We start from the raw sequence: 24,596 nt of genomic DNA, 5'->3' as shown, positions 1-24,596 counted from the left end.
CAAGGGCACCAGTCATTCCTCATTCTATTCTTCCCTGCAGTTCTAGGATTTTGACAATTTTCACCAGCTGAAATCTTATGGGAAGTATGAGAGGTCAGAGGAAACTTTGTGACGTCATAATTCCTGAATGGCCTAGTAATTGGGTTACTAGTGCTATCGTGAATTACAGGCCTCTCCTATTGAGAGACAGTCATAACTCCCAAGGAGTTACAACATGATATAAACCTTTATGTCTGGATGTTTCAGCTATTAGTGTGGTAAATGGAACACTGGTGGAGGAACGTCCACTTTATTTAAGAATTGCAAGCAGAGCAGCAGGCGGTTTTCCTCTAATGGAGCTATGGGTGCCCCAGTAGAAACTCTGGTGGGAATTCCATCATGCCAATGCAGAACGCTGGGATTGCTGCATCAATATCTGGAAATTGAAAATGTACCTCCAAAGTTGGGATGGCATTTCCAGTATTTGCAAAAGAAGGGCCTCTGCTGTGCTTGGAGTTTTCTCACAGCATATCAGGGACATCTGTCTGCAGTTTCATGCAAGGATGACATGTTTTACTTGGGTCCTTACATTGAGTGGGGTGCTCTTTGAAATGGGTGGTCGCTCCATTGTATTTTTTGCAGCATCACCCCACGCATATAAAGTTCCAGTTGGAGGAAACACCTTCCACCTGGCTCGTAGAAGGGGGACTTGTGTTGAAGGGTGGATGATACGCTTCACTTTTTTGTACAAACCCCATTATTACTTTCCACTAAGTCTCCCTCTTAGTTTTGAAGTGTAACAGAAGATTCATCATTGAAATGTGGGGATTGTAATGAGCTGGGGGTTGGTTTGCTGGAGTTTCGTGTTCCTGTGGTGCTGAAATGGCTTTACCAAGCATGCCAAGGGTGCACAACCAGAAATGAGTGTGCTAGAAGAGTGACAGAATGATCGATCTGTCCTTGACACAAAATGTACCGCTAGTGAGTCCTGTTTTGCACCAAGTGAGCCTTCAGACAGAGATGCCCACTGGCAACTAAGCACCCAATAATGATTGCTGCTTGGGTAATCCTACAAGTCTATGAAACTCTTGGAACCTCAAAGGAGATTGCTTGTTAAATGAGATAGATTTTCCCCGCATGCCTGGCCAGTTACGAGTTGGACCATGAGAGCCCAATAACAAATAGTGACTTACAGGGGTAAATCGGTCATTCCTGTGTAATTCTCTTAGTAATTCCTAATTTTCCAGCATTCTTTCACACAGAGATGTTGGCCGTTTTCAACAGCTGAAATCTCTGGGTAAAAGAGATTCATGGTGTTCCAGTAAATCTCATAATTCCGATGAGAGCAGTAACTCCACTGACTGACCCCATCCGAATTAAGAGGCCACTCATAATGATGTCCTCGGTGTATAAGAAAACACTGATATTTCTGGTGTTAGCCCTCTTTACCTAAGCTCCTTGAAAGCATTGTGACAGGCTCTGTAGCATGTTCAGTAGCACTTGATCAAGAGTATGGCTGTTCCGAAGGACCCAGTGATAGTACCGTGCCCTAGAGCCTTGAGTATTCTGCTAAAATATGATTGTGCTTTTCACTAGTACCTATATCTAGGTCACTGAAAACAGTTAGTTATTTGACACGAATTTGTGTATGTTTTTAGTTCTATTTTTATCAATTATGATCCTAATGTAGGTTAAACGTGCCTTGTATAATGTGTTTATAACACTAAGGGAAAATCCTGCACCCCAGAAGTATGCCTGGAATCATATAATTCTGATACATAATAAAAACTAAGAAACATCTTTAACTAATGCACGTTTAATAGTCACTAAGTTTATCAAAATAAGTAAGCCTCTGAAAAAGTAATATGCAGATCACATTAAAAACAAAGGGTGTCACATTACTAACGCTTCACAAAACACTAAGCAAATATTTTCTTTGAGAAGATTTAATGTTTCAAAAATAGAGATATATGTCAGTGCTTCATTCAAATAGGAACATTGATTTGAGTTGCAATTGGAGGTCATATATACATCCCATAAGAAGAGGAAGCTGGACGTATTACTTCATACTTATAAGGTGAATTATTATAATATATTATTACTAAATTAAAAAAGTTAATCCCAAATATATTTGATTTCCACATACTTTCTGCTATTGCTTTCAGTGCTCAAGGTAATAAGGAAGTCCTTTCAGAAATATCAACATCACATAAATTAAAATGAATGGGGTAACAAAAAATGTCAAGATTTTTTGCCATGCTTTAATTAATACATTTTAAGAACAGAATTCAGACATAAAAATACACTGGAATATAGGCACTAGAGCGCTGGATGAGGCTATCCCCTGCAGCATCTTCTACAGCAGTAAATGGGATGTGACAAAAGTAGTGCTGGCTTCCCAGTTGTGATTACTTGGATGATCCTAGTCCTGTGTATCGGATGAAGAAAACAAGAGAAAAAAGGGCAACGTGAGTATCTTCTGCATTGCAAGTAGCAGAACAATTCCGAACATTATGCTCTTTTAACATGCTGAGCAAACAAAATCATTGGGCAATCAGATTAGGTTGTAGATCAGCACGCCTCATTCTGGACATCCCGCGCCACTGCCACATCACGGCCCACCTGAGAGACCTACACTGGCTCCCCGTCAACAAGAGATTCACGTTCAAACTCCTCACCCACGCTCAAAAGGCACTGCACAACACCGGACTAGAATACCCGAACAGACAGCTCTCCGTCTACACCACGACCGACAGCTTCGCTCCGCCGACCTTGTCCTCACCACCATCCCACGCATCCACAGAACAACCACCGGTGGCAGATTGTTCTCCCACCTCGCCGCCAAGACGTGGAACACTCTTCCCACCCACCTGCATCAAACAAAGGACCTACTTACCTTCAGGAGACATCTCAAGACATGGCTGCTCGAGCAGTAGCAGCCCCCCTCCCCTCAGCGCCTTGAGACCCTCACAGGTGAGTAGTGCACTCTACAAATACTCTGATTGATTGATTCATTGATTGATTGATAGTGGTGATGATCATTGAAAAACCTCTCAGACTTGGATCAGAGACAAATTCTGTTAGGGTGTGTGTGAGATGATATCGAGTGACTAAATATTGTCTTACAATAATATTGAATCCTGATATTAACTACCAATTTACTTTGAAAATATACATATCTTCAAGGTACGTAGGAGTGGAGTTAAGAATAGCAAGTCTGTGCTTACATTCACAATAGTGTGGTAGCTGATGTTCTGGATACAATAGTTTGGCATGACAATATTTAAAATTCAATATTGTGGTAGAATACTATCTGCTATTCACACAGTTTATCCTTCTGCACTAGCACTTGGGTCTCCCAATTTCTGGTATTTTTGTGCTCATTGGCAGCCATTTATGCTCATGGCGTGCAGCGAGTAGGGGAGATATTGTCCATCTGGTAGGCCTGGTTGCCCTGTTGCTTTGCACAACCCTTTTTGACTGTCATGTGTCCTTCATAACCTACACAACAACGTCATGACCAGAGTGAAGAGAGAGCACATTGCAAACAGACATACTGCATCCCTTTTTGGGGGCTGTTTCCTCTTCCTGGACCGTGAAGTTATTCGCAGGGTGTGTTTCTCTACCTTCCTTGTGAGTGAAAAATAAGTGAGAACCCCTGCTTCAGAGGCTATTGTGGGTGCAGCTTTGATTCGCCCACCAACCTTTCAGCTAAACATTGCTTTCCCAGACCCTCCCTGGTAAATTCCTCAATAAATAGTATTTAAGGTTAAATAAATCCTTTGCATGGCAAACTTCTCTATAGTGCCTTGAAAATGACACATCTTTTTGAAACTGATACTCATGCAATTTATTTGATGGCTATTGTCATTTTGGCACCCTCTTACATGTTACACTAAGTACATTGGAAGCCATGTCTAGATGATCTGTAACATGGCATTGTTATACAACTACAGACATCATAAAGATGTTTCATTTGCCGAGTTTCATAATTTCCATTTATAGAAGAAGCAGAAAAATGGCTATTTTGGCCTTCATGCGGTTTACAGACAAAACCATGAGTTAAAGCAAACATTAGCACCTGAAAGATAGATTTCTAGATCAACGAAATTGATTAGAAGGTGCATATACTCGCTGTAGGAATACACTTCCAACCAAGCCTCACAAGGCTTGCTGCAGGAATGTGTGTGCACCCAACGGATCACAAGGCTTGCTGCGGGAATGTGTGTGCAACCAACGGATCACAAGGCTCGCTGCAGGAATGTGTTTGCAACCAACGGATCACAAGGCTTGCTGCAGGAATGTGTGTGCACCCAACGGATCACAAGGCTCGCTGCAGGAATGTGTTTGCAACCAACGGATCACAAGGCTTGCTGCAGGAATGTGTGTGCACCCAACGGATCACAAGGCTTGCTGCTTGAATGTGTGTGCACCCAACGGATCACAAGGCTCGCTGCAGGGATCTGTGTGCACCCAACGGATCACAAGGCTCGCTGCAGGAATGTGTGTGCACCCAAAGGATCACAAGGCTCGCTGCAGGAATGTGTGTGCACCCAACTGATCACAAGGCTCTCTGTAGGAATGTGTGTGCACCCAACGGATCACAAGGCTTGATGCAGGACTGTGTGTGCAACCAACGGATCACAAGGCTCGCTGCAGGAATGTGTTTGCAACCAACAGATCACAAGGCTTGCTGCAGGAATGTGTGTGCACCCAACGGATCACAAGGCTTGCTGTAGGAATGTGTGTGCACCCAACGGATCACAAGGCTTGCTGCAGGAATGTGTGTGCACCCAACGGATCACAAGGCTTGCTGCAGGAATGTGTGTGCAACCAACGGATCACAAGGCTTGCTGCAGGACTGTGTGTGCAACCAACGGATCACAAGGCTCGCTGCAGGAATGTGTGTGCAACCAACGGATCACAAGGCTCGCTGCAGGAATGTGTTTGCATTTAACAGATCACAGGGGTTGCTGTAAGAATGTGTGTGCAGCCAACGGATCACATATTTAAATACCAGCAAATAGACTCCACCATAGATCCTTTCTAAATGGGGCTGACTATCTCAACCTAACAAATGGTAAAATCCAGTCAGGTTTCATAGCTATCCAAAATGAATGTCCATACGATGAATGTTTATGAAATGAATTTTAGCCGAAATTGTTTGCATGTGTGTTGGTCATGCTGACAGTACTGGAGTTCAATATTCAGTCGGCCACCAGACCAGAATAGATCCTAAGTCGATCAATCGAGTACCATTAATTTGTATAATAGCAAAGTCTGTTATAACAGCATGCAGACCAATTGCATTTAGTGCTGTATAAGTGCCACCAGTAGCAAAGCCAAGAGGCCTGGCGTTTTTAAGCAAACATTTCACTCCTGCTTGATACCAGGGTTCGGCTTCTTCATCACTGTTCATTTAGAGGTGTTGAAGCACACATTCTGCCAGCATAAAAGGGAATCTGCTCGCTGGCGCCATGCTTCCATGAACCATTGTAAGTGTGCTATGCGGAAGTCCAACAGAAATTAAATGTATTAGACAAAATTCAAATAGCTTGCCCAAAGTTACTGACCAATATGCTATGCCAGTCATTAAATGTCAATCAGTCATAAAACCAATACCGTATGTAGGTTAGGGGCATAATGATCAAAAGTGCAGCAGGTGAAAGGAAACCGGGGCCCAGGGATCTGAGGGGGCCACTGCACCTCTTTTTTAACTATCAAACTATAGAATGGGCGCACGTTTTTTCTTGTTTGCATTAAGGCCTATAGCATCCTTGCTACGTCACTGATGTATCACCGTATTGAAACAGCAGTCTAAGGATTAATAACCTAGGACAATGCTCTGTGAGCCCCTCACGCTAAAACACGGGTTTTACACGACCTGTCTGGGGCCCTGAGCAGCGTGACCTTTGCTCTTTCCTACTTAAAAAGATGCCAACACAGCCAACCCAAATTCACCTATAGTAGTGGTAAGGAAAGGTAAATAAACAAAGAATGACCTCAGGGATAATAGTTAAGCATGACATTCCTGAAAGACAGCGAACTTTTTAAATCTTACCATCTGCTGTAATCAGACTCTTTTATGGGTATCCGTGTCTTCTCCAAATGCCAAATTAAATGTTTAAATATTCTTAATCAAACGTCTGGCCTGGCACCGTCTAACATGCCTTTGGTGCCCCGCATAGCATGTTCTGCAAAGCACTGGTATGCAGTTCTTGAGTAATACCATGTTGTGCTGTCACCTAATTAGAAACACCTACGTGATTTAATTTCTCATGTAGATAAGCCAGTGTTAGGAGTACATCGCAAATGACACACCTTGGCAATGTACAGCATCTTGATTGCTCATTGCAAAACCTTGTGTCCCATTAAATGTAATGTTCCTATAATTTACAGCTAGGGCGCCCGGTTTTATGATATTTTGTTTTTTTAACATTTCCAACTGAATTTATTCAGATTTAATTTCTGTCCATCTTATTGGTATTTATCAATATTTGTTTTGGGTTTTGAGAGTAAGTGGAGATGTAAAATGGGATATTTCCACGTTTATTTACCTGCTAAACAAGCACTCATACTGTAATGTCTTTCTCGTTTTAACAAATTAAGCGGACACATAGCACCTACATGTAACTTTAGCATTATATACAAATATATGTCAACATATGCCTGTATTTTAGGACATCTTTTCCTGTTTTTAACTCCCCACGCTGTCTATCTGCTCAGCTGCTGGCCCTGAATTAATGAAGGACAGCACGGAGAGTCACTCACAAAGTCACAAGAAGCACCATTTTCTGTATGTTTCTGCTTTTGTAAATAAATACATGGAAAAAAAACATTGTTTTCTGTATGTATTGATCTGTAAAAATGGAAAACTGTGATCTTTATGTACAATCCAGAAGTCACGCAGCATGCCTTCACTCGTATTCGAACTGGGAAATACTATTCAGTTGTACAGTAAAAATTGCAGGGTCGTCATGCTCATCCCAAAGATACTGAGACGGGTAGGAGGATGGAACAGAGCTTTTCCTCCAAAGCACTCGCGCCCCCTGCCGTTAGCACAATGAAACACGGTTACACTTCTTACATTGGCGTGGTAAAAGCTTTGCTGGTTTAATCCTATGCCACCACTGAATAAACACAGGTATGTTCCCTCGAAGTCCATGAAATGTCTGCCTGCTGACACAGAACTAGTTAACCAGCCCGAGAAAACACTAGAATTAAAGACACAGTAGATTTTCCTGATCGGCAAGAAGCTTCATCCCTTCTAAGCATATAGGGTGCAGTGGCGCTTTATTTGTAAAAGAATAAGTGGTGGGGCCCGAAGATTTTCCTAGAAGCCCTGAGCTGGCACTTTTGAATAACGGTGTGCTGAATACCATGACTGCATAGTCTTAATTCCACTTTATGCGTCTTTAATTCAGCACCAGACACTCTCTGCCCCTTTACCTCCCTCATGTATGTTCTTGATTTCTCCCTTATTCAAGGTTTTACATCTTTGTAATCCTTCATCTTTGCCTTTTGTGTGGTTTTATGATCTGGCGTGAGAGCGCAGCTGTCGCCAGACAATTATGTGACAACCACTAGAGAGGGGCTTTGGCTCCGTCCACATGTTGTGAGCCAAGAGTATGTTTTGACTTGGCAGAAGTTATGTACTTCCACAATAAAACTGTGTGCCCTCCACACAGCTGTGATCATTTTGTTTATTTATACAGCCCCTAAGCTTGCACTTTCAGGGTCACGCACATGGCACTGGAATGTTATTAAAGTGTCTTAGATAACTAGATCATTTAAGTTGTTTTTCTCTGGCAGCACCAAAGATGGGAGGAAGGCAGCCATTAATATATATGGATTTTTAGGTCTGGCTTGACAGTGCAACTGTCACCTGTACTTTTAACCTAGACCAATATTATTTTAGAGTTATTTCCTTCCACACAAATGCATGTCTATGCCCATGCTATTTACATGTAATGCTTCACATTACCATACAACATTCCTTTAAAGCCAGACTTATTGGCATTATCAATGCTTTTTACTCTTTTGTTCTGGGTCCAAGTCTGATGAGGAAGTACACACTCCAAAAATGAGTGCCTATTGGCCCCACTGCAATCACCGGTTCAAATTAAGAACTGGTGGAACCTTGAAAGCGCTTTCAGTTTATTTTTCTGTGACTTCTTGACACTAGCTTTGTCATTTCCTGAGTTGTTGTTATTTATTATATATAGCCCTATGTTTCTCAGGTATATTCGATCAACTGGATGCCCCTGCAACTTAGGTATATTTGATTAACTGGAGTGTCCCTGCGGCTGCACTCAAGTCTGCACTGGGGAAAATACCTGCACCAGTTCCTGTATGTTTGTGTGCAGGTCCTTCTTGAGTGTCCTGCACAGACAGTTTGTTTCTTGAAATCAGAGACAGATGCTACTGTGGTGTGTTAGGAGGCGGGGATAGTCTCCCTGCTAAGCAAGGAGCAGAGGTTTGCAGAATCTCTTGTTATTTCCCATCCTGCACGCCCAATCAATCCTTTGCATTTCTGGATGGCGGGTTCTCGCCCAATTTTGGGAAGCATGTTTTCTCATTGTCTGGTGAGAAGTATATTCAAGAAAGTTTGTGTAGGCCTCTGTGGCTGTTGAGGAGCATTTTGTGCACCTCTGGTTCTCACCATATTTTCTCCATAATCCATCTAACATAGAGCTACAGAAGTGCTCCTGGACGCATCACAATGTTGAGGACTTCCCTGGTCCTTCTGATTAGCAAGGAGCAATGGTCCATGATCACTCTCTTCTATGGCAGTGCTTCAGGACATAATCCAGAAGAGTGTGGCTGCTCCATTACAGGATAAGACAAATTCTCTGCTCCTAAGATCCCTAGTAGGGTAAAGCTCGAAGGGGAAGAACCTGAAGATGAAGACATACTGAATTGGTGTATTCAAGGGGCATATCATTCAGACCTTTTGCAGCACTGTAAATATCATTCTCTTTTTTTGACCAAGAAGAGATAGATGATTTCTTTTTGCATTTCCACAGACAAAAGCCTGAATCTCTCCCACTACTTGACACCATTCACAGAGTGCTGTCAAAGAGATGGTGAGAGGTGGATTGTCCTGTTTTTCCATAGTTCCTGATGAAACGCAATAATTTTAAAGATTGTGGTGAAGAGTTTCCCTCAATAATAATTTGTGGACTCTTAAGTGGTTGGGCTGAACTCTCAGGGCACCGTTGATTCTGAGGGAGTCTTACCTTCAAATACTGTGGAAAAAAGATGACTCTAGCAGTGAAAGTACCGATTCAGCTCGATGTACACTGTGAGAGCTGGCACCTGTGTTACAAAGCCTGCCAGTCTTTAGCTGATTTACCTATTGCTGTGGTCAACATATTACATTCCTGTTGGACACATTCTTCAGTAGTCTCTGTGCAGCCAAGGGCAGCTTCAGCGCTGGTGACTCTCGGTGTGGCAATCTTTTTTGGCACCCCTAACATGACCTCCTGCTCTACTGACTCCCTCACTACAATCCTTCATCAGTGCCTCTCTTCTCTCCAAAGTCCCTCTCTCACACACATTTAATTTGTTTTGTAGCATTACTCATACCAGTGTAGGGAGCACTTTACATCACACACACATTATACAGAGGCAGTAAATCATACATGTGTACATCAGTCTATTGAAAATATTACAATGAAGATTACAAGGTGTAGGAATAACATGCCATCCATACTAGTAGGCACTATATTGTGTTTCGTGTAGAGAAACACAAACTCAGAATGTAAAATGTACATCAGTGGTTGGTGTTGGCTTTACTAATAAGAATGTATTTTAGCCAAAAGTAAACCTTTTTAACAAAATTAGGATAAAGAAAGACTGGGGAAAAAACAACATTCTAACCTATACCATGCAGTTTGCATTCAGTTCTGTGATGACAGTTGACTGTGCTATATTAGGTTTGTTACTTATGAACTGCAAGTACCTAAAGGATCTCTGTGAAAAAAGCAGTACCCACTGAGCTATCCACATAAAATACAGTTCTGTGATTTGTATGTTACACATTCTTTGCATCATGCATATTCACTCTCTGCATTACACCTTGATGAGTCAAAAGTGTCACCAGACAAAGCTCCATCACTCTCCAGCAGGTACATTAATCACCAGATTTATCCTCGCATCTTTATTGTTGCCTGAAAGCTGCTTGTCACACAAGGAACTCAAACCCATAAGTGATTTCTAAATCTAAGCAGTCTCCCCTAACCCCATCGCACTCCCTGCTGCCCTCGGAGATGGAGTGCCAGATGCAGTTGCACTGGTGGCAGTGCCCTAAAGCTGGCCCTGTGTACAGCTGTCCTGGATAAGAGAAACATTTAGATGTGTTTGCGGAACGCAGATGCTGCACTTAAATCCCGTCTCTTGCACCTACTATTCACTTTGGGTCACAGCTGGAAGACTTGGTGAAAAAGTTGAAGATTTGGCTATAAATAACTTTTAGACACCTTCTGATTCCAGAGATGCTACTGTGCACGCAGAAGGGGTTGTGGCTGGGGGAGGGTGAATGGGGTCTCACAATAAGTCCCGGTCTGTCTCTGTTGGGCCACCTCCATCAGAGGCATGACAACCTGCATTATCCAGTGACTCTGCTGCAGAGGGTGAACAGCAAATCGGGAAATTTCCAGAAGCATGGCATGCTTGAGTTTGGGATGCATGAGTCCTCAACATCATTGGCCATGGTTAAAAGATTCTGTTCACAGAGACACCTCACAGGTTGCTTTATGACACTCCAATTTCAAATTGTCAGGTATGGCAAAAAGCGTTTCTCAAAGCTGTGCAAGATCTGTTACAAAAACTGGCATTTCAAGGCCCTACCTAGAACTGAAGCAGGGGTGCTAATTAATATTTAAAGTGCACAAAGCATAAAAAAGCATCATCCAGTTTTGGACTTAAAAACATACACACCTGTCTCCCAAAACAAACATTTAATATGGTTACACTTCAACCCATCCTTCCATTTCTGTCTCCAGGGCACCTCATTGCATCTTTGGATCTCTTAGATCTAACCTGCATGTCCTGATTCACACAGACTCTCAGCCGTTTCTCCAGGTCTGTGTTCTGAGCCAGAATTCTTAAGTTCCAAGTTCTGCCCCTTGGATTACTTTCTGCTCCAGGGATGTTCAAGAAGACCCATGTACTATTGATGGGTATACGTCATGCAGAGGGCATTCAAGATTTCCCATACTTAGAGGCCTGGTTTGTAACATCACATTTTTTTCAAAGGTGTGCATGGATGTGAGGAGACTCTGCAGATTGCTTCAGGGCCAAGGATTCCTTGTCATTGTGAAGAAATCCTGTCTAACATCACCAACTCTTTGGAGCAATATTCCAGATAGATATGGGAAGAATGTTTCCCCCCAAAAGCCCAGGATTCTCAAACTGACATTCCATCTACAAGCCTTTCCGGCTCAATCATCAGGCACAGCCAGTGAGCGGCTGCAAGTACAGAGGCCGATGTTAGACTATCTCGCTGTGGCTTCTTGGGCATGCCTTCATGTGAACCCTCTGATTTATCATTCTCTTGTGCATTGATGTCTGACATCAGAAGATTACACAACTGTTTACAGAGACACCTTAAATCACACAGTTCCTTTAGCAGTGGCTATAACCAGGACCATTCCACCATTTTCTCTGATCCTTATGACAGATACTAGTGAGAGGGGATAAGGGACAACTCTGGAGGGTGGTTCACATCAGGGCTAATGGTCCCTCAGGGAGGCAACAATTCTTCCAACTGGAGGGAGATTTCGACAGTCCTCCTAGAACCTTGGCAGTTCTTTCTCAAGATATAGGGCAAGAATGTTTGTATCCAGACAGTCCATCAAGTAGCCCAATCTTAGGTAAATCACTGGGGGGTGGTGTGGGGGAGGCGAGCTCTTAAGCTCGAAGTCTAATGGCCTTAGCCTAGGAAATAAATCTGTGGGCAGGGACCAGTCTTCTTTCACTGAAAGTAGCCTACTTGCTGGGGAAAGAGAACATACATGTGTATAATTTGAGCTGAATCTTCCCCTCGTTGACCTCCCTGTGTCTCAGTCCTGATACAGTGGCCAGTTTATGGTCTCCCATAGTTAGATCTCTTCACCACAGATAAGCATGATGTCCTTCCAGATTTGAAGGAGAAATACGGGGTCTGCATCTGGGAAGGCCACATCTGCAGTAAGATGCAGGTCCAGTGCTGGACTCTGTGAAGTCTGCTCACATTTGCGAGTAGACTGGGGACAGATCTTTTTCAGGCTAATAGCCTAGATCCTCTGGACGTCTACCTGGAATCCAGTTCTTGCAGTTTTAGGGTTGGAGAAGTAAACTCTAATAGCAGCCAATGATCTAGGACCTGAAGGGGCACCTCTTGGTGTTTAGGACTACTAGCAGAGGTCAGCAGCAGGGATCAGAAAGGTCCAATTGATACTGCTCAGCTGGGCAGAGAAGGTATCTGCAAGGCTGTATCCCTATACCTCAAACAGGAGGTTAGCCAACTGACTGGGGTCCTGCTTTCAAGTCAAGCAGGTCCAGTCTTCACTCAGGCTCTAGACTGCAGGGCAGTCGTTCTTCTGAGACTCCACAGGTCTAAAAGTGTTCTGATTTGAGGTTCTGAAGGTGCTATTTCTATAACCAGTGACAGCCTGTGTGCGGGGGACTCCACCTTTGCCTAACCCTAAACTAGTTCTAGTCAGTTCTTTCCTTTTCCATAAGTCTGGCTCCAATCTGTCTTGGGTAACAAATGGCAGGCAGACCCAGATGTGAGCTGCCTGCATTTGCCAATGACAGGGCAGGCAACTTCATAAATCGGGAAGGGGCTGAGTACAGCCCCCAGGCTACCTTTTGAAGCCAAGGAAGGGAGATTTGAGGGCAAAGTAGGATGCCCTTTCCCCAGGGCATCCTGCTCAGATGTACATCCTTCCCCACACCCAAGACCCTTTTGTTCCCTGTCTGGAAATAATACACATCACACCACAGAAGAACCATCAACAGTCATGTGACCCTAGGCACTGGCAAAAAGGCACATTTGGCATAGGCAGTAAAATGCCAACTTTCTAAAAGTGCCATTTTCAGAATAGTCATTTAAATTCTGACTTTACCATTAAAGAGGATTTTAAATTACACTTCAAATGAGTGGAAGTCATATTTCTATACCTGCCCCAAATTGAAGGGATCCCTCATTAAGTATATAAATATATCCCAGTGTTAGTCAATGGGAGAGCGAGCCTTGCAGCAGAGAAAAAACAACTTTGGGGGGGGGGGGGGGGTTCACTGCCAGGATAAGTAAAACTTTAGGTACACATGTCTTACTTTTTCAATACCATGCATCTGTCCTATGAGTCTTGAGGGGTCTACCAAAAAGCTGCCTTATAAGAATTTAAAAGGAGAGTTTAGGCCTGGCAAAAGGTTTATTTTGCCAGGTAGAAACTGCAGTTTAAAACTGCTCTGCAGGCTGCAGTGGCAGGCTTGAGACTTGTTTTACAGTGTTACTTTAGTGGGTGGCATAATAAGTGCTGCAGCCCACTTGTAGGGTTTTTATTTACAGGCTCCGGGTACATGTACTACCATTTACTAGGGACTTATCAGTAAATGAATTGTGCAAATTAAATGTATATCAATTTTACCATGTTTAGAAGGGACAATACAAGCATTTTACCACTGGTTAGCAGGAGTAATATGTGCAGAGTCGTAATGCCAGCAAAAATTGGCTCAGCAAAAAAGTAGTGAAGGCAAAAATCTGGGAGAATACCATGCAAAAGATGGTAATTTCTAATACACATTAATAAAATAAATTAGGGTAATGTTTACGATTCAGGAGTAAGAGGCCTCTGAGAATAGTGGAAGGACACAACCAGTTGGTAGACTTCTCTATTGTGACTTAAGTTACCTCTCTGAAGTAAATGAGAGTCCCCTCTGCTGGGAGTGAGAGGCCTTTCAATGAGTAGGGAGCAACCTCTCTACAAGAAATATTGGTGGTCATTATGACCCTGGCGGTATTATAACCGCAGGGCCAAAACGACGGGAGCACCGCCAACAGGCTGGCGGTGCCTCCTGGCGTATTTTGAACGCTGCGGTAGCGCCGCGGTCGCACCGCCGGGGCCAGCGGTTTACCGCCACAATGGCCCTGGCGGATGTAATCCGCAAGGGCAGCGCTGCTTGCAGCGCTGCCCAGGGGATTACGACTCCCCAACCGCCAGCCTTTTTATGGCGGTCTGAACTGCCAGGAAAAGGCTGGTGGTACGGGGAGTCGTGGGGCCCCTGGGGGCCCCATGCAGCTTTTCACTGTCTGCTGTGCAGACAGTGAAAAGCGCGACGGGTGCAACTGCACCCGTCGCACGGCCGCAACTCCGCCGGCTTCATTTGGAGCCGGCTCCTATGTTGCGGCCGTGATCCCCGCCGGCCCAGCGGGGATCTCCAAATTGCTGCGGCGGGACCCCCATAGTGTGCTATCGGGAGTGAGAAGATGCTGTTTTGCTACCCCATCACCTTTGAGATGAGTGCTTTCTTACCTATTGTGATGCTCGAAGGCTGCAGCTCGTGTGAGTCCTGCACCACAGGGTATTAATTAAACAGGAGAAACTCTTCACTGGCTTCCACCTTCTCTCACTAGCCTCTAGGACAGGCCTTTTTACTTCTCTCCCCAAATTTCCCTGTCCCTCTCCCACACCAGTACTGGCGTATGTTAGGCCCAGAGCCGACCTTGTTCAGATAGTGCTCTGGATGGTAACCAAATTTGGTGCCCCCTCCTACTCATCCTTGCCTGGGAGGAGTGGGAAAAATGTGAGGGGGCAAGATTAAGAAGCACCATGAAAAGAAAAAACACACAGCGCAGACACGAGTGGCAGCAGCCTTCAGAAAAAGTGTTTAAAAACATACTTCTCTGAACCCAGGTCAGAGCGGGACTGCTGTAGGCAGCTCATGCGTCCACCTGGAGGTCAGCACTCTGGCCACAGGCCCAGCTCGCACATGCTACAGCCCAGGCCTGGTTAGGGTGGTTCAATGCAGCACCTCACTGGCACTTACCTGTCTTCCCTCTAGGAAGCCAGGGTGGGGAACTGTACCTCATGCTGTGGCAGTTCTAGTCTGTCAATTGCCATTCTAAGGGACATGAAGTGCACTTAGCTTTGTGGGCTTTGGTCATAAGAACTAACCCTCAACTTGATTTGCGCACAGTGAAGAGACGGTAGTGCACAAGCAGCTGGGCGGCCCAGACAGGTGGGGCCAACTCTTTAAAGAAAAATTATCTATCTATCTATCTGTCTAGCTATCTAGCTATCTATCTACATGTAGCTATATCAGGCCGTGTGTCCATCCCCCAGTGGGTTCCCAGTCCAGTGCTTCAGCTGTATGTGGTGGGGATGTTGGCTGCAGGGCCAACCCTGCGCCGCGCCTGGCCCAGTGCCCAACCCCTGCAGTTGCTAATTCCAGATGGGCAGCTAACCTCTGCTGTGCACGCTGGGGGGTCTGGCTGCATGGTGTGACCTGCTGCCAGCACTGCACCCATAACCCCCTCTGGTGTCCACACTCCCACAAGCAGCCACAGACTGCCACCCCACATTTTCACTGGGAGTCCCAAAGGACCATACCGGGGGGTGGGGAGGTTCATTGGGTCTCACAAGAGTCCTGTGCTAAGTCACTTTTGTTTGCCATAATAGAACTGCATCTTCAGGGTCTCCTGGACCTGGATGACATCTTATGTCATCCCCACTGCACTATATGCATCCATGCAATGGGATTGTGGTTTGAGTTGGCTTAAATAATTATGTTAATAACCAAATTACATTAAAGAACATAATTGCATAAACCATTCATGCAGATATACAGAGAGTAATATGCTATTTATTGCAGTTGTTGAGGGAGGCGAGGATGAATACTACTCACTCTGACCTTCACCCCTTCTGAGTCGTGGCACCTAGCCACACTCAACAATGGCGACGAGTATCATATTACACTCTGAACATTTGCATATATTAAGTATATTTTTCTCTATGTTAGTATAGCAATAAAATAATAATTAAAAAAATGTAAGACCTCTCACCACGCGGTGTCACCTAGGGTAAAAAATATCCTTTTTTTCCCACATATTGGGGGAAGGTTTTGAAAATCCATATGAATGTAAAATAATATTCTGTGTTCAATCATATAGGACAGTCTAGAGGTATTTTTAGTGCCCGAGGTGAAGTACATTTTTGTGGCCCAGTCCTTTCTAAGCCCCCAAATATCAATGCCCTTATAAAATGGGTTCATATGTGACAAATGACAGGGGAGGGCACCATAGAAGGGAGCGCTTCTGTGTCCTGTTCATAGAAATATGCCTCCAACCACACTATTGAGTGCAAACGTAGCTCTGTTCTCTGGCCTCACTTCCACCATGATGCACATCTCCCCGCCTGAAAGCGCCATGCACAGAGCCAGTTACCTGGGAGAATAGTTGGAAGACTCTCTCCGGAAGGGTTTAAGGCCGTAATTTCCAAATTTGTTGAAGTGAGTGGCACGTCACAAGAGAGACCGGTTGTAGTGCAGAGTATAATGTTTGAGACTGCATTTGTTACTCTGTACTCTGTAGCCAAAAGTGATGCCTGCCAAGAAATATGAAGTAAAGAGCCGTTCACATCTGCTGCAATGAATTTTGGCTGACAGGGAGCTGGAAGAAAAAAAGTGAAACATGTTGAGCAGGTTTGTTTTCTGTCCCTCTCTCAAAAGCTTATTCTTTACATATGTAGCAATTCTTCTTAAAAATAAGAGTGTTTTCTAAATGTTTCAGGAACTAAAGTTTCCACCGCTTATAGAACAATCACTGGCTTCGTTGTCTATGCAACACAGTTTTAGACTGAAACTTCACAAACGACTAAACAGTGACTCTCAAACTGCCTGCCTTTCCTTGTGCTGGTCAAAGATCATTACTCGAATCTGTTGGCCTAGCAACAGCAAGCAGCAAGCAGTTGAGTGGCTAACAGTGATAAAACTGTCAAACAGCTGGGTGCCCAACATTTCAACTTACTCTTGTGCATCTCACCGGACAATGTGAAGGGGAGCTGTAAGGTGAAGCCTATGTGAAAACTGTTGATCCAAGTCATTTGGGGAATTACATTGGTTAGACAGTAAGGCGCTCTTCCTGTCTTGCAAGGTGAACTAAGCCACAAGGCTTTAATGCGTTCCACGATTTTGTTTGGGGAGCTCATCTCTGAAGATCAGGAAACTCAACATTTCTTAAATAAGGGATTAGGAAGTTAGGCTCATATTAGAGCTGCACAGTGATTAACTGCATTGACTTACAGGAGGTAGTGAAAAATAATAAAATTACATCTATGTTCTATAAGCTTTGAGTGTTGACTATTGCATAAGCGCTAAAGATGTCCAGTCCCTGTGAGCTGTAGGATGCCTGGAAACTGAACATCTTATGAAAGTTAGTTACATCATTGACCTGGATTGAGAAATGTTCTATGGAATGTAGGGCAGGCATCAGGCACCTCTACAGACAATCAGAAGTTTGCTCTTTGGAAACAGCTTGTCTTTAGGTATAGGTGTTTCACGTTCCTCAATTTCTGTTGTTCAATCTTTTTTGTACACTAAATGGTACGCATTCATTTTAGCTGCCAGGTCTACAGTCACTCGAATATGGAAGTCTGCATAGGTTGGACTATGGACAGGTTTGCCGAGCCCTATTCTGTCCTCTGTGGAAATTACATTTATGTTGTACCTGTGAAGCCACTGATGGGGATGGATGGGTCACTGTGTCCAGCCGAGTTTCTAGCAGTGACTGTAACATTATAGGCAGAGCTGCAGGGCGTAGCGATGTAAAAGTCAGGGTACGTCGTCCAGTAGGAATCCAATATGAATAGGGCCTCTGGGTTGCCTTGAATAGATCCTTGAACGGTAGCCATGTAGTCCACGGCGCAGTGGCTTTCACCCCAGGACACTTGAACTTCCTGAGGCTTCACAGCAGGGTGGTAGATGGAGGTCTCCACTAGCTCGGGTGGGCACGGCACTGATGAAGGAAAAAGGCAAATTTCAGTTAAACGAAGCACCCACTCAATGACACCAAAGTGCTGAACAATTCATGAGCATGCTTCTATATGCAGAGGGTTTTGTAGATTTACCTGAGAAACAAAAATGTTTAAAAACAACATTCACACTAACAACCAACCAATCAAAACAAATGCGTATAACAACACAAATGCAAGCCAGTGGAAACGGGCAGTAATAAGGCTAGGCCAAGGTAATTCAATGGTCTGTTCTCTGAGGAGCAAACAAGTGGATTCTGCAGTAAATTAAAGGTTAACATTACCTCTCTTTCCACCACGATTCCTCTTCTTCATCTAAAAATACTGTAGTTTTGATCTCTCCTTACTTTGTTGGTTAATGGAGGTTGGGTTTCTACAACATGTTTTGATGTAACAATACGTTATTCATTAACAGCATCCTGTGTTTCATGAGGCAACTGGGGACATGGCTATCAATACTGCAGCAGATGTGGTGGTACGGGGTCCCATGGGATTGAGGAGCCCATAGCTCCTCAATGTAATCTTTTTTTTTTTTTACTATTAAACCAAGTGATGGGGGCTCATTTTCCTACTTGTTTTAGGGGTCTTTGGTTCTGGTGGCCCCTGCAGTCGCAGTCTTGTCTGTAAGTTTCCTAGTACATCAACAATGTTACTGTCGCATAATGTCTCTAGCTACATCCTTGGACGGACCATTGGAGAGGAACGCAAAGCGAAGTGGGTTGGAGCCTTGCGGGCCCGGAGTAACAGCTTGAGATGAAAGTTGTTGCTGGGGTTGAGGCTGTGCTGGTGTAGTGGTGCAATGTTCTAGAATAGTGCAGTAAAGGACCTCCGGTTCCTTCAACCCTACTCACACCTTTACAGCAATATCTACTGAACACCCACATGATTGAATAGTTAAGGAGATAGTCTTTATGAATCGTTTGATTTTTGAGGAACTGAATGCATCTTTGTATTCTCTTGCTATAAATATTTCAGAATTTCTTGTTTCTTTGAAAGAAGATCTGTTGCACTCACTGTGACTTTCCCATTTTTGCACGTGTCCTAGATTGACCTTCCAGAAAGCACACCTGCAGATTTTTGCTGCGAAATCCAGAATGCTTCTGTTCAGTCCAATAGCAGAATTACCTAGCGATTGTTGTGTTTGAAAAATTCTGAATGCTTTCACATTATGAAAGTGACATAGTTGCCTAGGTGTACGAGGAACAATTCGGAAATTTGCAGTTTTTTACTTCCTTTCAGAGTCGGGAGCTTAGCTCTGGATAGGGTCTGATGTAGGGAGCATTTTCTTTCAAATGTACACCCAGGCACAGATAGCGTTTTGAAAAGATGCATTTTACGATTGTTAATCTTTCGGACAATAGATATATCAAGTACACATTGACTTTGTTTCATTTTGTATGTGTCCCTTTAATTCTGATCTGTCCAGATACTTGTCCTAATCATCCGTAGTCACCGGCATTGTGTAAAGTCATTTCAGTTTCCAGCACTGATCTTAGAATTAAAGGAACTGAGCAAGCCATAGTTTAAATTGTACAAGAATGGAGAAAGGCAGCTGGGGCGTGCCCTTAAGCGACATCCACGTGAGGGTGAGTATTGCCTTACTCCTCCCTTTGGAGGACAGAGTTCTGACGGGGCAGTTACCTAATACAGGTATATCTATGATCTACAGAGAGCTAATTAACAATTCCCCTGACTCTTGAGATCTCTGCGAGCAGCCTGGGACAGGGAACTTGGGGACCTTTTAGAATGAAGATTGGGAGGAAGCGCTGAGAAGCCCTTGTACAATTGCGATCAGGGTGCGATTTCGCCTAGTACTGCTTAAGCTATTACATAAGGCATATTATTCACAGACACTCCAGCATAAGATGGGGAGGGCTGACACAACACAATGTCGATAAGGGTGTAGGACGGAGAGCACCTTCTATCATATCCTACTGGAATGCCCACATATTCAAAGACATTGGTCCCTAATGACAGAAGTTATGACCAGAGTTAGGTCCTTAGTGGTTCCGTTAGATGCTAAATGGTGGCTTCTGGAGATTTCAAATGAACAATCTTGGCCTAGATATCAGGAGAGCTGGCTGAAATTGGCAGAAGGGGTTGCGAAGCGCAATATAGCACAGAACTGGGGGTCAGCACAGGCCCCGAAGGTGGGGGGGGCTGGAAATCCGATATGGATTGGTGTCGGGCGGAGGAAGTGATATACATAAGCAGGACTTGTCCTAATAAATGGGGAAAAATATGGGGAAAATGGCACGAGTATCAAAGAATTGATTAAGCAAGGGGGCATGCTGCAGGGTGGGTGGGGGGTATTAACGGAAAGTTTATAACAACATACTAAGCTATTGGGCCGTAAAAGCGGCAGGTGGACTAAGTGGTATTGTGCAAGTTTTAATGTGCAATGTAACACTGTATGACTGTTAAGTTAAATACCGGCATCTCCTGCTTATACAATGGCTGTATGGATGGAGAAAGATTTCTCCTACAGTTTTATAGGTAACAGTTTTCCATCTCCATGACACACAGGAGCAGGTGTGTGGGCAGCACCCCACCCAGAGGAGACGTCTAGCTCACTGCTTTGCTTCATCGCCCACTGTCAGCAGGAGCCCATCAGAACTGTGTACACGAGCGCTTAACATGCTCACAGGTCCTCCTTATGAGTAGCCCCTTCATTCTAATGGCACTTGCAAGCGCCGCATGGGTAACACTGGAATTATGAGATCTGCACAAACACCATTGATCTGTTGTGTGTCAACTAAAGATTATGACACAGAAACGTCAAAAGCAGCTGAAATATCTGGTAAAAAATCTGTGGCAAAACGAATAACGGATTCCCTGATGATCCCATATTTTTCAGGGTTCCACCTTTAATCCATGTTGAATCCGCCCCGTAGATACTGCAACACCCGGTACCTGTAACTTCAAAGGGGGAGAGGGGGGGACTTATCGGGGCCAAGTCCAAGCCATGCATAAGAGCCACTGTGCTTTTGAAAGTGGGGTGCCTTCACTGTCACCATTGCTGCTAAATCCAGCAGTTTTCCCCAGACTCAGGTTAAAAAGAAATATTGCCTCGAGCTCCTCCTCCAGCTTTGCCCAGGCCCACGCATCCAGCCCTGCCTCCTCGTTCAGATGGTTGAGCCGCATAGGCACAGACCCCAAGAGGGGGACAAGGCAAGGACCTGGGTGGGTCAGTGAACACCAGCAAGCAATGCTGCCCAAGTCTGTCCCTACGCTCATTACTCTATTTCGCTGTCCATCTGACCCAACAGCCCCATTTATCCCCTGGGCCTAGAAGAAAGAGAGAGTTGCAGGTTGCAGCTCTCTCCCTCCCGAGCCATAGGGAGGCCAAACACTGTGCTATGGGGTTTGGTACTGGTGGGCCGACAGGCTGCCCATTGCCTGCTATTGCTTGGGGATAAGCAGCAGAAGGGTGGGTCCCGGGGAAGGCACCACAAGTCACCAGCTGCTGGCTGAATTTATTTTTAAGGGGAGTTTTTAAGTGGTGGGGCTAGTGTATTTTGTGTGATGTGTGCATATGTGCATCTATGCGTATGTGAGTGTGTGAGTTTGTGTCCTTGTATTACTGTCTATGTATGGGTATGAATGAGAATCCCTGTGCACGTGCATGTCTGCCAGCGTGAGTATAATGAGAATGTTTGTCAGCACGCCTGGCAGCATCCCTCTCATCATGGTGTACCTCTGGAATGGTAGTAGCCCCTCCTAACATAATAGTGAATGTGACAGGCATATTGTGGCTACATTTGGCACAGTTGTAGCCATTGTATATTGTTGCTATGATTGACCTTACGTAGACCTTGACATATTGTGTCCTTCATTGTTATATTGGTGGCTGTGGGGACCATATTATGAGCACCACAGGCATATTGGTAGCTCTGGGGTTTTGGTGTGACCCCCTTGGAATTATTGTGGCCTTGGTTTAGTGTCTCCCTCCTCTCTTTGGTACAGTGGTCACTTTGGTATCTTATGACCACTGTGGTATTATGGTAACCACCTCTTTGGAAAATTATGTCTCTGACTGGCATATTGTCACACTGGGCATAATGGTGGCTGGGAACATTATGCCAGTCCCTTGTCCGTAAGGTGGCACTTGTGCAATATGCCCCCATTGATATATTGTTGGTCAGCCCTGCCATAATGGTGTTATAAAAGTAGTCCTAGCGTATTGTATACCACTTGGGACATCTATGGCTTTACAATGGCCATCGCTGATACATATAGGGACTCAAATAGTCTGGACAGCTGTCTATGCAGAGGTCCAACGGCCACATAACAACCCTAGCAGTCCGACCGCCAGCTCCGCCAGGATCTTGGCAGAAGCAGAGATCCTAATGCAGTGCTGCCCTGCGGATTACAACCTCGATTTCCACTAGCCTTTTCATGGCAGTAACACCGCCATGAGAAGACTGGCAGAGAACAGGTGCAGGGGGCCACAGGGGGGCACCTGCACTACCCATGCACTTCACATGAACAGTGCAGGCCCTCCCTGCCAGGCACCATTGCAATGTTCACTGTCTGCAGATATCTCTGCCCCGACTGTGGAGATCTCTGCGCATGTAAGCGTACGTTTTAGTAGTAAATCAGGGAGGAACAGAGGAGAGTATCTGGAAAATGGGGAATATTTATGACTAAAGGATGGGGGTTAAAGGAGGAGTAAGGAGGGTTTAGGGAAAATTAGGGAGGGATTTAAGGAGGGAAACACATGTCTATAATTAAAACATATTTATCATTTCATTTTTAAGTATTTAAATAACTTTTTTAATATAAATAATTTTGAATATATAATAAAAAGTATATTATTTTTAGGTGAATTTTTTACATCTAAACTACAAAAAAGAATTATATTTTAATTTGATATATTCTAAATGATTACATTTTACTTTAAAATTATTATTACTGCTGTAACTTTTTATATATACTTCTACATTCAAAGTAAATAGAAAAAATGAATTAACATTAATATTTATTATGGACGTATTTTTTAAATTTTTTAAATTTTTTTAAGTTTAGTACATTTTTATAAATGTCCCTATACTTTAATGTAGGTAAAATCTGCCCTGAGTGTAGAGTCTCTACCAAGTGTGTGGAACGTCAAATACAGTTGTAAAGTCACTACAAGTAGTAACTCTATGGTCATACTTAACACTTTTTATTTATATAATTCTTACTGGTATTTCTTTACAATATTTTATCCACTTTCACACATAAAATAGTCTGGTGCATTGTTTAATTATTTTTTGGTTCACAGCCAAAGGACTACCTCCATGTCACAACAGTTTTAATCTACTTTTGATGTAAACATTAGCATTTAAATAATCAAACCACGGTAGTGTGTTTGTGCACCGCATATATAATGTTGATCATCAGTCAACGTACATCCGTAATTTCCCCTTTCCATAGAGTGATCTTGTGCTAAACATTGTGTGATCATATTTGACACTTTTTGCTAACCCCACCTCCTATTACATGGGATGGGGACACGTTAGTCTACTTTTTTTTTAGTAACTGTGCACTTGTAAATGGTGAATAGTGATGAATAGAGAAAAGTAGTAAAGTTACTCAAAGTGGTAAAGTAAATTTACTTGTAGTAAATCTACATGTGTAGATGTACCTTTGTGAATAGGCCCTAAGTGTATTTCACAAAAATGTCGAGGTGATGTTTGTGGCTAAAATTATTGCAATTGAAACAATTATTTAAAGGTGATATTTTGGCTCAAGCCAGATAAGGGACCTTACACAGGATGTACACCTTTGAAGCTCCATGAAATAGTGGCTGTTCCATTGGACACATGCTGACAATGTCAAAAAATGAAGGACAACCTGTTTCATCTATTGTTTGACTATCTATGCATCCCACCCCACTAGTCAGATATTTGAAAAGTGTTTAATAAGGTATTTACAACAAGCTTTTTATTGGTTTTCCTAGGGGCTTATTCAATGGACAACCCACTCACTTGACCCACTCTTGGTGATACTTTTTTTCAGCACTCTCACAGATTTCTAATCCTGAAACTGGGCCTTTTCTTAAATCACAGCAAAGAGGGTTCTTCTCTAACTTAAGGACACAACAAATTCCATATATTTTCACTGTAGAGCCAGAAGCCCCCCACTTCCCTGAAAAGTGATTTACTTAAAGGGAAGTTTGGGAAGGTTTTAAGGAGATCAAAACTATGCAGCTTAAAGAATAAGAATATGATTTTGGTTCACACGTAGTTGTGAGAAACTCAGACCTAGAAGATGGGAAAAGGACGCCTGGGTAAACCTGATAAATTCCGAAATTCAAACCCCTAGAAGATGGAGAATGACAAACTTCACCTTAACTCAGTTAAATTCAGCACTGCTTTCCTCCTGCACACATTCCCTTAGGTCAAAATAAATAATATGGGCACACTATAATGTTGATTTTCTTTTGTTGATGGTCTTCTGTCAGTCTTTGTTCACTGCACATAGGGTAAATCGACAGGAAGCTACGACAGCTCTCTGGATTCTTTGAGGGCACCATTATATTACAAACTATTAGGTGTATTTTTCGATGTCTAAACAGTTATTTATATCTACGCTTATTACTGATTCTGATATTTG

At 43.6% G+C, this 24,596-nt stretch overlaps 1 protein-coding gene across 1 annotated transcript in view; it reads right to left on the bottom strand.

Annotated features, from left to right (window-relative positions):
* Window positions 1–1,779: 1,779 nt before the first annotated feature.
* LOC138293267 (pneumococcal serine-rich repeat protein-like) overlaps window positions 1,780–24,596 on the bottom strand; it is a 335,396-nt gene continuing 312,579 nt past the window's right edge. Inside the window, exons 60-62 of the mRNA XM_069232401.1 lie at window positions 17,693–17,980; window positions 16,412–16,636; window positions 1,780–2,407 (exon numbers count right to left, since the gene is read on the bottom strand). Of these exons, the coding sequence (XP_069088502.1) occupies window positions 2,388–2,407; window positions 16,412–16,636; window positions 17,693–17,980 (533 nt within the window). The 3' untranslated portion in view covers window positions 1,780–2,387. The remainder of the gene's footprint in view (window positions 2,408–16,411; window positions 16,637–17,692; window positions 17,981–24,596) is intronic.

Source organism: Pleurodeles waltl, chromosome 4_2 (genome assembly GCF_031143425.1).
Source record: "Pleurodeles waltl isolate 20211129_DDA chromosome 4_2, aPleWal1.hap1.20221129, whole genome shotgun sequence".
Classification (NCBI taxonomy): domain Eukaryota; kingdom Metazoa; phylum Chordata; class Amphibia; order Caudata; family Salamandridae; genus Pleurodeles; species Pleurodeles waltl.
Note: the sequence above shows the minus strand (reverse complement) of the source record. Positions and strands in the feature narration are given on the sequence as shown.